At 35.5% G+C, this 14,881-nt stretch overlaps 1 protein-coding gene across 1 annotated transcript in view; it reads right to left on the reverse strand.

Moving 5' to 3' along the window:
• Positions 1–14,881, reverse strand: part of PPP3R1 (protein phosphatase 3 regulatory subunit B, alpha) — a 68,158-nt gene that overhangs the window by 6,083 nt on the left and 47,194 nt on the right. Inside the window, exons 3-5 of the mRNA XM_027072313.2 lie at positions 3,034–3,210; positions 1,495–1,554; positions 162–346 (exon numbers count right to left, since the gene is read on the reverse strand). Coding sequence (XP_026928114.1) covers positions 162–346; positions 1,495–1,554; positions 3,034–3,210 — 422 coding nt within the window. The remainder of the gene's footprint in view (positions 1–161; positions 347–1,494; positions 1,555–3,033; positions 3,211–14,881) is intronic.

Genomic DNA, 14,881 nt, shown 5'->3' on the forward strand with positions numbered 1-14,881 from the left:
ACCATAAGGAATATTTCAAAACTTTGAATATGGGCAATTAGGTAAACTCAAATACTGTATATAAATTTCTAGGGCAAATAAGTATAAGGAACTCTCTATTAAGTAGTTTTATAAATGCTTTTAAAACCTAACTTTTGAAGAACCAGCTCTTTTGTACTCACAGCACAGAATTCTTCAAAGGATATTCTTCCATCTCCATCCTTATCTGCATTTATTATGGTTTTGTCTACAATTTGCTGTAACTGTGTATCTTTCAGATTGTTCCCCACCATCATCTTCAGCACCTGGAAGAGCTCCCCGTTGGAAATATAGCCATCTTTATCCATGTCATAGATACGGAAAGCAACTAAAAAAAGAGTAAGGAAAATCAATGGCAGTTGTAAGGCAATCACAAGTAAATACCTTCAATGAAGAAGAAAACAGTGAGTTGTCAAACATCTAGTCTAGAATTATAACTATGAAGATGGCTCCTTCTCACATTTGATCTTGCCTCTAGGGGCAGTTACACAGCTGGTTAAAAGTATGGGCTCTTGGGGCGCCTGGGTGGCTCAGTCGGTTAAGCGTCCGACTTCGGCTCAGGTTATGATCTCACGGTCTGTAAGTTCGAGCCCCGCGTCGGGCTCTGTGCTGACAGCTCGGAGCCTGGAGCCCATTTCAGATTCTGTGTCTCCCTCTCTCTCTGGCCCTCCCCCATTCATGCTCTGTCTCTCTCTGTCTCTAAAATAAATAAACATTTAAAAATTAAAAATAAAGAAAAAAAAGTATGGGCTCTGGAGTCAAGAGTGCTTGGGCCAATTAGCATACCTAAAGGAAAGTTATTTATCCTTGCTAAGCTTCAGTTTCTATACATAAAATTGGGACTAATAACAGTTCCAACTTCCCAGGTTCTTTATAGAGTACTTTATAACTGGCATATAATACATGTAAAAAATTGCTTAGGACAGTGTCTGAAACATGGCAAAAGTTCAATTGCTATTACTGTTATTTTCATTTATATTAAGAGTTCATTTACAAAAGATGTTTGCATATATCCTGTGCCTCACAGAACTATTACTGAATAAAATGTCTAATTAAGAGCTGAATAACTTACAAAGGTACAGATGTTCACTGTGATAGAGGGTGCCTACATAAACCAAAAGAGTGGACTTCTGGCTAAATATGTATATAAACTAAGTTCACCTAATGACATTAGAACATTTCTTCCCACTTTCATCAACAAATCTCTTATCCAAGACAAGCAGTTTATATAGCTGTTTTCACTAGAAGGAAATTGTTTTCTTTCTATCCAACTAAAAAGCAACAATGACATCATTAGAATATACTAGTTGCAAAGAGCCTAAAAGGATTTTCTCCAGAATATACAATTTCTGTTACATATACTAAGAATCTAGAAAAAGTCATCTTTTAGAATATTTTTAAAAAAGGAGTTTATAATGTAGTATGGGTAGTAGTGGTATAAGAGGAAGAATAAATTCAGTAAAGAAAAATACTTACACCTCAACTTCTGTTCCTTATCTCCTTTGACACTGAACTGAGAGACTCCCTCAATGAATTCTGAATAAGAACAGAGAGTGTTTACAAATCAGAAGTTTCATTTTTTTTATATAGGAAAATACATAATACCCCCCCACACACAAAAACTTAACATATCCATAAAAGAATTTTTTTTTTGCTGCAAAAGAAAATATTACAAAGCAGTGTTTTAAACTGAAAGTGCCGAATTTGAAATTTCAACAAACAAGGTTCTATGTATTTTTTTAAATATCCAAACTTTCAGTTCTCTAAGGTCAAATCAATTTGAGCAATATTTCTTAAGTAACACACAGCTTACCACTAAAAAACAATTCTTTAAGCTATTTAACTCTTTCTTTTTGGAATGGAACTATAAAAGAGGGGTTTTTTAAAAGATCACAGTGGCACCTGGCTGGCTCAGTAGGCAGAGCATGCGACTCCTGGTCTCAAGGTTGTAAGCTGGAACCCCATACTGGGTGCAGAGATGACTTAAAAACAAAATCCTGGGGCGCCTGGGTGGCTCAGTTTGCTTGAGCGTCCAACTGCAGCTCAGGTCAAGGTCTCACAGTTCAGGAGTTTGAGCCCCACATCAGGCTCCATCTCTATGTGTCAGCTGCAGAGCCCACTTAGGATCCTCTGTCCGCCTCTCTCTGCACCTTCCCTGCTTGCTCTCTTTCTCTCAAAAATAAACATTTAAACATAAAATAAAAATATTTAAAAAACACAAAATCTTACAAGTATTAAAAAAAAGATTATACATTGTTTTGTTTCTTCCGTTTGTTTAAGTAATTTTCTCTGCCCAGTGTGGGGCTTGAACTCACGATCTCACGATCGAAGTCTCATGCTCTTCTGAGCCAGCAAGCACCCCCCGACTGTTTTGCCAGAACAAAAATAATTTTGAATTTCTGGTCCCAAAATTCAGATTCATTTAAATAAAGTGTTGGAAGCCTCGTGAAAATGATCATTTTTCTTCACTGCCTGTTTAACATTAAATCTATCATAAAATCTGTTTTAGATCCTCCTTCACTTAAAACTCAGTTCCTGGAACTAAAATAACAAAGTCTGTTGATGACAAAGTATAGAATCAAATATAAAATTATGTACCATGGTAATATTAGCAAAATCACTTTTGTTTTATGTAAAATTCTAGATTAAAATAATCCTGTGTAAAATGCTCATCTCCTTATTACTACAGTTTATTTTTTATTGCTTAGTGTAAGTCTCATTCTTTAAATAAAGTTTCTAAAAATGCAGCTCTAACATGTTTCCCAAAATAAGATTAATTTTCCAAAAACAAAGGAAATAGATAAATTTGATCATATATGAACCAAGCGGTAAAAGATCTTTTACTTATTAGTTCATTAAGGTTCATATACCACACGTTTCAAGAATTTAACATGATTATTATAAGATCACCAATAAACACATTTTTAAAAAACTAAATTTTCAGACATTTTCATACACAGAACTCTAAGACTAGTTATAGATTACCTAACTTGTTAAATTAAAAAATTTTCTTACCTTTAAAGTCTACTTCTCCATTCCCATCTGTGTCAAATATATCTATTACTCGCTGTACTAAAGGATTCTGTTGTAACTCAGGCAGAGACATGAACTCTTCCACACTCAAAGAACCAGAATTGTCCAAATCGAGCTTCTTAAATCTCTTTCCTAGCCTTTTAATTTCATCAGCATCAACTAAAAACAAACCAAAAGAGGTGGCAAGATTTACAAAATGATTTTATGAGAATTATATGGGAAAAAAATCCAGCAGTTAATCAAAGTTTGAGTTTAATTAAAAGTTACATATTCTATTGGTTAATTGCCTATAACAGAAAAGTACATAGTATTTTTATTTGGTTACCTTTTTGTTTGCCTGCCCCTGCCATAACATACAAACCAACTGTATACGCACCAAGATATTATAGGATTGCAATGCTAAGTAAGCCGATCATGGAGTCAGGTGATTCCTACTAGGCAGGCTAAATCAATCTCTGTTCTGTACCAAAGCATCTTTCACTTATTTTTTTCAAGTTTGATTTCTTTCTAATAGTTCATGGTTTGAACATGGTTCAAAATTAAAGCCTCCCTCCTATCCCACCCTGTAGACATCCAATTCCCCTCCTTAGAGGCAATGTTGCCAGTTTCTTGAGTATTCTTCCAGAGATACTCTTAGCAAGTATGAGCAAATAAAATACCGCTTTTATGTTTTTTAACCAAAAGAACCACAGCTAACAAAATTCACTTAAGAAATGTTTGCATTAGTTTGTAATTACTCTGTAAACATTCAGTATCCAGTCTCTAATATGCATATGCATTCTTGAAAGATTTTTTCTTCTAAATTACATTACTGTCTTCATTCCTTTAAGAAATCAAATTCATACAAATAATTTTAATCTTGGTAACAGAAATAATACAAATATATTAAAAGAAAATTAAGTCAAATGTTATGCTGCCCATGGGTATACATGTATGATGGCGCACAGTATTAGAGACCGAGACTGCAAACTTCTTGAAAGTTCGAATATATGGCATTCTCACTGTAAGAACTTAAAAGTTAAAGATTTTTTAAATATAAAAATATTATGTTAAAGTGAAATAAAAACTGTATCTGCACTACAAAGTACAGACGATACAACTAACTACCAGATGCTGCTCTAATATGAAGTAGTTCGTATGCAGCTGGTAAAGGGAGTCATAAGAGCTGGTTTGTGAGTCAACAGAGCACAGAAATGTCACTGGTTCATAGGGATTTTTCCTAGTTCGTTCTGAAGGGAAAAAGTGGACAAGTTTTCTCAAAGAACAAGTCTTAATAAAGTAAAATCTTAAGAAAAAAGGTGAAAACAAATGCCTTCCTTTACAGAAAACAGCAAGTTTAGTAGCTTCAGGAACTTCAAAAGTCTTTCCAACACTGTTCTATGGTGAAAAGGGTACAAATGAACCAGCTGCAAAGATAATTCCTCATCTCTCCACCTCTCCCACCACCAAGCCTCAAAAAGCACTTAACAAAGGGACTGTACCATGACTCCTTACTTAATTTTTACAAAATTAGTTTCTGCTAAAGCAGCTGCCCTCAAGGACCTGGAGGAAGGTCCAAAATAGGAAGCTCGAGTCCTAGTTTAAGGCTAATAAATGAATAGCTATGGTGCTTAATACAAATGCCAGAGGCTATTTATGCTAAAATTTTTAAGACCGTGATCGTTTTCTAAGTACTCTGCTACAAAGCTGCATACTTGAGTCTACCCAAACCATACTTTCCCAACATGTGATTCTGCAGCATTTGAGGTTTTCAATACATATATTTTACTGTAACAGAAATGCCTTTATGTTAATGATTCAACTGAACATTGCTTCAAATAGCAAAACACACATATATACCTACAATAATCCAATCAAAACTGAAATACGCACCTCATAAACACATCAACTACAAATAACCTTTTTTTGTCCCTTTTATTCTTTAATGAACAGACGATAAAAGCAACTGTCCAAATAAACCTTATTTTCTTATTTTCCATGATGAAACTGGATATCCTCACTCCTGGGAGGAAAATTTAATAAACCTTAAGTCCCTTAAATGCTTTTCATTTATTTATTTACCTGTCTTCCCCACCTCAGACCAGAGTCCACGACCTTTCACTGGTGTTCTGTACACTGCATATAAAAGGTACTCAATAAATGTTTTAAATGAGTTTTAATTCTAAGTGTTTCAGATTTAAAACTTACTCATCAAAATGCCATCTGAATTTAGAGTAAAACTCGACTTAACCTACCAGACACCAATCAGCGGATCTTTCAGAACAGTTTCTCCAAGTTCATAGTGTTTGCTGAAAGCTACTCTCCCTCTCCATACCAAGGATGAGTTAACTTTTTCCAGTAATCTTTAGTTTTGCCTTACAACCACAAACCAGAAAAGGTGATGAGGAAACTGAACATAATGGATGACTAAAATACACCGTAAGTGGAAAAGGAAAGACAACGTGTCCCCAAACAGCATCTCATTTAGAGTAACTCTAGAGTGTACCATTAATTGGAAAGAGCAAAGGCAGAACTGTAGTGCCATAATACTTATAGAAACTGTTAGATTCCATTTACTAATGCTATCATATAAACATGATAACAGTTTTACAAAGTCACATTCTGAAACTGAAAGCGAGGTGAAAGACTATCTTCAATTACCTGGAAAACCCCACTAATCCAAAAGCATTCCAGTCTTGACAGATGAACAAGGAATATTAAGAATAAAGATGAATCATAAATCAAATATATTTCTTTACACTGCCAACAGTAATCTTTCTAAAAACCACATTCAGCCAAATTGCTGGCTCTCACGCTTAAAAATGTGTAGTGGCTTTCTAACACGCTCAGGATATAAAGTCTAAAGCCCTTGACAATATTTAGCCTCAATTTAAATTTCCATCCTTCTCTTCCCCATCTTTACTTTAGCTACAATGCTCTTGGCACAATTCTTCTATAGCGTAAAGTTCATGCCTCCGTTTCCTTATATACCCTCTGCTGGAATGTCCTTCCCTGAACTCTCTGATCATGAGACTCGTACCAATTTCTGATTTAAAAAGGGGGGAGACTGGGGTGCCTGGGTGGCTCAGTTGGTTAAGCGTCTGACTCTTGGTCTCAGCTCAGGTCACGATCTCATGGTTCGTGAGTTCAAGCCCCTCACCAGGCTCTGCACTGACAACATGAAGCTTGTTTGGGATTCTCTCTCCTTCTCTCTCTGTCCCTCCCCCACTTGCTTGCTCTCTCAAAAATAAACATTAAAAAAAAAAATCTTTAAAAAATGGGGGGAATTAACTGTATATCCTGTAGTTATGAGTATCATTAACTAATTCTCTGGCACAAGCCCTTAAAACATTTTTTTTTAACGTTTATTTATTTTTGAGACAGAGAGAGACAGAGCATGAACGGGGGAGGGGCAGAGAGAGAGGGACACACAGAATCGGAAGCAGGCTCCAGGCTCTGAGCCATCAGCCCAGAGCTTGACGCGGGGCTCGAACTCACGGACCGCAAGATCGTGACCTGAGTTGAAGTCGGACACTTAACCGACTGAGCCACCCAGGCGCCCCTTAAAACAACATTTTAAAAGACATTTTCTGTCTTTTGCTTTAAATAGCTTGTGAAATATTACAAAATAGTTGATACCTATTCTGGATGAGTAGTTACAACTTTCCTTAAAGGCAAAGCAATGTGCCAGTGACAAATGGCTTTTTAAAAAGCCCCAGAAATAAAACATGCAGGGAATGACCTCTATCTAATCTTCTGTTCACCACCATTTGCACATACCCCATGCAGCCAAAACTCACCTTGGGATTTACTTTAGGAAGACAGTGTAATTTGAAAGTAGGCAATATCTATTCTCCAACCACCCATTTATTTCCTCCTTTCTGTCCCTTCCTTCCTGCCTGGATTACAATAATAAGTAAGACACAGACTAGATTACTCAGTACTCTGAGGCTAGCTGAACAACTGGAGGAATCTATACTAAATAATTTCAGTATTTTTAAATGGTTAACATGGAAGGCAATGCCATAAATATCTTTAAAGCCAAAATCTAAGAAAGCTAGCTTTCAACAACAAATGGTAAAAATAGTTATTTTAGGTATGGAACAAAGTGATGAATTTGGTCATTACTGTCACCAGAGAAGCAGTTATTCAGCACTTCCACTTGCCAGCATTGTAGACCAGATGTGTTGCAGTATTAAATGTGTACTAAAGCATGAAACAGAATCTCGATTCTTGAAGTATCAGCATACACCAATCTCGTACAAATTAGGCACAGATCTCTGAAGTAGATTAAACCCATCTTGGTAGTACCATTAAACGTTTCAGATCTGCACTTGGTACAAGTCAAATACTAAAGAACAAATTCCAACTTTTGGTAGCAACTTTGATCAAAGATTTTTCCTACTCCCTTAAAACAGATGGACAAGGGGGGAAAAAAACAAACCTCACCCTCTTGACTCATCTTGTGACTCAGAGATACTCTCTTTCATATGTTTTGCCAAGTTAAAACTCGTTATTTTTCTACTTTTTGTAAGGACGCCTTTGGAAGGACTATCACTTTTAATAGTTGAAAAAGCCTACATAGTCAATTTATTACAAAGCACTAAAATAAAAAATCTTATAAAGTAATTGTATCATTCTCTAATATTTAAGGAAGACATTAAAAGCTGGATTTTTTTGTCTGCATTTATGAAATATAAAGTTATTAATAAGGAATTGATGGATTGCTTACACAGAAAACACCAAATTAAACTGTTGAGACCTTACTGAAGATCAATGCACCCTGACTATACTCAGGGATAAAGGTGAAATCTAGATGGTTACTCATTTTAACAAGTGATTTCAAGAATCTCATTAACACATAAAATAATAATTAAGAATCTGCTTTTAGAGAGCTCATTTTGCTACAGTAAATTTTATTTTTTGCATTAAGATATTTTTTAAGTTTTTAATTCCAGTATAGTTAACATAGTGGTATATTAGTTCCAGGTGTACAATACAGTGATTCAACAATTCCATACATCACCCAGAGCTCATCACAGACAAGTGCCCTCCTTAATCTCCATCACCTATTTCACCCATCAACCCACCTACATTCTCTCTGCTTCTCTACAGTGAAGAATCTGTTTCTTGGTCTTTTTTTCCCCTTGCTCATTTGTTTCTTAAATTCCACATATAAGTGAAATCAGATGTCTTTCTCACTTAGTTCTTTTAGCATTATACTCTCTAGCTCCATCTATGTTGTGCAAATGGCAAGGTTCCATTTTTTTTTAGCCAAACAGTCCTCTGTATATACATACCATCTCTTCTTTATCCACTCATCTATCAATGGACACTTGGGGCTCCTTCCATAATTTAGCTATTGTAAATAACACTGCTATAAACAGGGGTGCATGTATCCCTTTCAATTAGTGTTCTGTATTTTGGGGGTTGATACCCAATAATGCAATTACTGTAGGGCAGTTCTATTTTTAACCTTTTGAGGAAACGACAAACTTTTCCTACAGTGCCTGCACGAGTTTGCATCTCCCCCCCGCCAATAGTACAAAAGGGTTCCTTCCTATTCCTCCACATCCTCATGAATGCTTGTTGTTTCTTGTGTTTTTTTATTTTAGCCATTCTGGAAGGTGTAAGGTGATAGCTCATTGTACTTTGTATTTCCTTGATGATTAGTGATGTTGAGCATCTTCTCATTTATCTGTTGGCCATCTGGACGTCGTTTGGAGAAATGTCTGTTCATATCTTCTGCCCATTTTTAATTGGATTATTTGTTTTTGGGGGGGTGTTGAGCTGTATCAGTTCTTTGCATATTTTGGATACCAGCCCTTTATCAGATATGTCCTTTGCAAATATCTTCTCCAATTCAGTAGGCTGCTTTTTAGGTTGTGTTGTTTCCTTCGCTATGTCCAAGATTTTTATTTTGATGTAGTGGCAATAATTTCTTTTTGCTTTCATTTCCCTTGCCTTGGGAGACACATCTACAAAAATATACCATGACCAATGTCAGAAAAATTACTGCCTGTGTGCTCTCTTCTAGGATGTCTACAATTTCAGGTCTCACATTTAGGTCTTTAATCCATTTTGAATTTATTTTGTGTATGGTGTAAGAAAGTGGTCTAGTTTCATTCTTTTACATGTTGCTGTCCAGTTTCCCAATACCATTTACTGAAGAGAGCTGCAGTAAGTTTTAATAAAAACTGTCAACTGGACATATTAATACTGGAATAATACTAAGAGACAGAAGGTTGCATATTCATTCATCATTCTCTCAGATGAAGAAAAACAACCATCTCCCTTCCTATTTTTTTCTCATTTAGAAAAAAGGAATGGGGCACCTGGGTGGCTCATTCGGTTAGGCATCCAACTTCAGCTCAAGGTCATGATCTCACTGTTCTTGAGTTTTTGCCTCACGTCAGGCTCTGTGCAGACAGCTCAGAGCCTGAAGCCTGCTTCGGATTCTGTGTCTCCCTCTCTCTCTGCCCTCCCCTGCTTATACTCTGTCTTGTCTGGGGGGGGGGGGGGGGTGTCTCTCAAAAAGACAAACAAAAAAAAAAAAAACATTAAAACAAAATTTTTTTAAAGAAAAAGAAAAAAGGAATAAAAGAGATTCCAAAATAGTATAGAAGACATCTAGGTCTCCAACTGTTAAAGCATTATTATTACTACTACATACACACCAAGCTACTACTCCACTGTTAGGGTTAAAAGAAAAACAACTTTGAAGTCTAAGCTCTTTTAGGTGATTCTGAGATTTCTCAAAATGAAAACAAAAAGAAATAAGCAGAATGGTAGAAAAATAAACTTTCTGCAAACTTTAGCCAATTCCCAGTAATTGTGTAGTACTCAACAGCAACAAGACTAATCCTTCTTGAGGAAATTCTTTTAAATAGTCAATTTATAGATAATTTACTGTTAGTCTATTAATCATCTAATAACAAAAACAAAATAAATCAAGTTTTTTCAAATTCTTCTAGCAGTAACAATAATTTGAAAGAAACTAAATGTAGGATCCTGTTTAGAATCCTGGAAAAGAACTTTTCAGATGTCACCAGTTTTTTTACTAAAATATGAAGTTTAACAGTTTGTACCAATGTTAATTTCTTGATTTTGGTAACTGTACTATGGTTTAGTGAGACATTAACATTAGAGGAAGCTAGCTGAGGGGTATTTGGGAACTCTTATTTTTGCGACTTTTTAATTTCTCCTTAGTCTCCTCTAATTTATGAGAGCTCTTAATTCTTCCCTTGTCTTTCATGACCTTGAAACTTTTAATCCAGTATTTTGTAAAATGTCCCTCACCTTAAGCTTGCTGATATTTTCTTATGATTAGGATACATTTTGGCATTTGGGGCAAAAATACCATAGAAATGATGATGTGTCCTTATCAGCACACATTGTTATCAAAGGGTTCACAATGTCAATGTCTTTTTGCTAGTGATGTTAACTTTAATCAATTGGCCAGGGTGGTGTCTGTCAGATTTCTCCACTATAAATCTACTATCTTTCCCTTTGTATTAAAAAATATCAGGGGAGGGGCACCTGTGTGGCTCAATCAGTTAAGCATCCATGATCTCATGGTCTGGGAGTCTGAGCCCTGTGTTGGGCTCTGTGCTGTGCCTGCTTCAGATTGTGTCTCCCTCTCTCTCTGCCCCTCCCCCACTCACTCTCTCTCAAAAATAAATATTTAAAAAATGTATCAGGGGAAGGGGAAACAATACTTTGAGACTATACAAATATCCCATTTTTCCTAAAACTCTAACCTAATTTTAGCATACACAGGCAATTCGACTCTGGTGTGCAAGATTTAATCACTATGGTATTTGCTTAATGATTTTCTTTTCCCCTCTCCTTGTACATTGAAACGTTCCTATTTAAGAAACAAATAGAAACTGCCCCTTCCCCATTTCTTTCTTTATTCAATTATTCACATCAGCATAGATTCACAGATACTTATTTTATTCTACAGGTTAAAATTCAATAATGTCACTATTCATCAAATTTTTCCAGCTTTGTTTAGGTACCACCTCAGGTTGGCTCCTGTGTGACCTTTCAACAATCCCCATTTTGAGCATCTCCTTAATTTCTGGCACCATAAAATATTCCAGACTCTGGAATTCCAGCCTCTTCTGACTATATATTTTCAAGAGGAATTTTCTCTTTTGTATGGCAGAATATTTAGAACTATATTACAGAATGAAAACTATTAGGAAAGATTACTCTAGTAAGCAATCTCAGAATCTCTATCTTAGAAATATTCTGGAAAGAGCCATCAGACAGGACAAAATAACCTATGGAAAAACATTTACTGAATAATTCTTATAAAGTCTACCGCAAGAATAAAGCATTATAGTGTTATCAATAGAAGATACTGGGTGATTTCTCAACTTAAAGTTTAATTTCAAAGTTCTATTAAGTCTTTTGTAATATTTATCTCCTACAAAGGTAATGAGTGGATTTTCATGTTACCCCCAATTAGATGCAAAACCCACCAGAGGGCGCGATAGAGACAGTCACAGAGAAGCAGTTGCAAAAAAAGCCCCCAATTCTGTACCAACCTTTTAGTGTAGCAGTTTAATATTTATATTCTGCAAGGCATAGTCTGACAACAGAACAAAGCAAAGAAAGAACCTTAACAATATTATAAGAAAACTGAAAAAGTACTTTATGAAATATTAACACAAAGTCACACAAATTTTTCTTACAAATGAAAAACCTGCATATACTTAAAAAGGTCTAGATTTTAGGGATATATCATATTTTCTAATGTAAGAGGCAAGGTGCATTTTTGGTGTTTCTGGATTATAATTTTCATGTAATTTAAAAATGAAATTGTTAAATAAAAAGCTAGACAGCAGCACCAACAAAATAATTATCAAGTTGTAAAACGCCAATAAATTTTAAGCCAACTTTTAACATTCCAAAAACACATTATTAAATACATAGTTCTACGGGTTTTGACAAATGTATACACTTAGGTAAGCATCACTACAATCAAGATAAAAGCACATTTCCATCATCCCCAAGTGTTCCCGAGCCCTTCTGCACTCAATCACGTCCCCTACCACCAATAGCAGGTAACCACTGTTCTGCTTTCTGTCACTAATTATGTCTAGGATTTCATATAAATGGGATCATATAGGTGTACTCTTCTATTTATCTTCTTATTCTCATCTAATTTTTCACATTAATTCAAGCTGCTACATGGCAGTAGCTTGTTCCTTTTTATTGCAGAGTAGTAGAGTCCACTGTATGGATATACACAATTTTTAAATGTATGCATCTGTTACTAGACACACCTGTTGTTTCCTGTTTGGAATTATTAGAAATAAAGCTACTAAGAATATTCATAAAGTCTTTTTGTAAACAAATATTTTCCTAGACTTGCAGGGTCACTGGGTAAGCTGTATGCTGAACTTTCAGAAACTGTCAAAAGGTCTTCCAGAATGGTGTACCATTTTACACACTCACCATCAACCTATGAGAATTCCAGGAGCTCCACATCCTTGGCAACCCGTGGTACAGTTTTTTTTTAAGTTTAGCCATTCTAGCGGGTGGTAGCAATATATGATTATAGTTTTAACCTGCATTTCTCAGACCTAATGATCTTGAGCATCTTTCTCATGTGATTATTGTCAATTCATATATATCTTCGTTTGAAAAGTAACTGTTCAAATATTTTACCTTTTATTTTTTTTTTCAACGTTTATTTATTTTTGGGACAGAGAGAGACAGAGCATGAACGGGGAAGGGGCAGAGAGAGAGGGAGACACAGAATCGGAAACAGGCTCCAGGCTCTGAGCCATCAGCCCAGAGCCCGACGCGGGGCTGGAACCCACGGACCGCGAGATCGTGACCTGGCTGAAGTTGGACGCTCAACCGACTGCGCCACCCAGGCGCCCCTTATATTTTACCTTTTAAAAAATGGGCTGTCTGGGGGGCGACATGGTGGCTCAGTCGCTTATGCATCTGACTTCAGGCCAGGTCATGATCTCATGAATCATATGGGATCAAGCCCCTCATGGGCCTCTCTGCTGTCAGCACAGAGCCCACTTCGGATCCTCTGTCTTCCTCTCTCTCTGCCCCTCCCCTATTCATGCTCTCTCAAAAATTAAGAACAAAAACAAAAACTGGGTTGTCTGAAAAAGTTGTGAAATTCTCTCTGTATACTGACACAAGTCCTCTGTCACCATGTAGGTAGTTCAAGTATTTTCTCCCAGTCTGTAAGCTACCTTTTCAAAGGTATCTTTTAAAGAGCAAAAATGTTCAATTTTGATGAAATCCATTTTTTCTTTTATGATTCATGTTTTATGTGTACTAAATCTCTGAGTAAACCCGGCATGAAGATTTTCTCCTACATATTCTTCTAAAAGTTCCACAGCTTTTATGTTTAAATCTATAACCCATGAAATTTTTTATATATGGGATTAGAGGCAAATTTTTATTTCATATAGAAATATATTTTGTTGAAAAGTCTCCCTTACAATGGTATCTTTGACGCATTTGTAAAAAATCAACTACACAAATCAACATTGTACAACTTAAATTGACACAATGTTATGTATGTCAACTATATTTCAATTAAAAATTTAAAAAATAAAATAATATATTTTGCCAGTGAAGCTACATATATATATTTGTATTTATATGGATCTATGTCCTCTACTGTTCCACAGGCTGGTCTATCTTATGCCAATACCAGTCTAATGTTTTATAGTAAATATTTAAATCAAGGAGCACTGTCCTCATACTTTGTCTTCTTTTTCAAAACTGTTATGGCTTTTCTAAGACCCATACATTTCCATGTGGAATTAGCAATTAGTTTGATAATTTTTACAAAAAGCCTGCTGAGAGTTCAACAGGGGTTGACTTGAATCTATAGATCAATCAGAGTAGAACAGATGCCTCAACAGAATCAAGTCTTTCATTTTATGATGTGGTCATCTCCCTCCATTTATTTAGGTCTTTTTAATGATTTCTCTTAGTAACATTTCATAGTTAGGTGTACAAATCTTACATATATTTGGTTAAACTTCTAACATGAATACCTCATGTTTTTATTCTTTATAAATGGTATTTTTGTCAATTTCACTTTTTTTTCAATTATTCATTGTGATTATATAAAACTTCCACTGATTTTTGCCTTCTGTTCTTATATCATACAATATTGCTAAATTCACTTATTTCTAGTAACTCACAATTTACTATATATACAATGACATCATCTAAGAGTAAAGATAATTTTTTACTACTTCCTTTCTAATCTGAATATATTTTTTTTTTTCCTGGACTTAATGTATTGACTAGGACTTCTAGTACAATTTTCCTTAAGTTTTTTATATGTATTTATTTTGAGAGAGAGAGGCAGAGAGAAGAGAAAGATAATTCCAGGTAGGCTCCACACTGTCAGTGCAGAGCCTGATGTGGGGCTCGAACCCAAGATCATGACCTGAGCAGATGTTGAGTAGGATGCTTAACCAACGGAGACACCCAGGAGTCCCAGGAACTTCTAATACAACTTTGACTACACTTCTTCAGAGTGAAAAACTGCTTTTTTTCCCAATCTTAGGTAGAAAGCATTCAGTCTTTCATCATTAAGTATGATGTTAATTATAGGTTGTCGTTTTTTTTTTTTTTAACAGGTGCTCTATCCGAGTTTAGTTCCCTTCTATTCCTAATTTGCCAAGTATATTTACCACTGAACTCTGTCAAAGATTTTGCTCCATCTATTGCTAAGATCATGTTTCTCTTACTCTGCCCACATAGTGAATTATACTGTTTTTTAGTTAAAATCACACTGAGGATAAATTCCACTTGGTCACGTTTTATTGTCCTTTTTACAATACTGCTGGAT

The sequence above is a fragment of the Acinonyx jubatus genome, chromosome A3, assembly GCF_027475565.1.
Source record: "Acinonyx jubatus isolate Ajub_Pintada_27869175 chromosome A3, VMU_Ajub_asm_v1.0, whole genome shotgun sequence".
NCBI lineage: Eukaryota > Metazoa > Chordata > Mammalia > Carnivora > Felidae > Acinonyx > Acinonyx jubatus.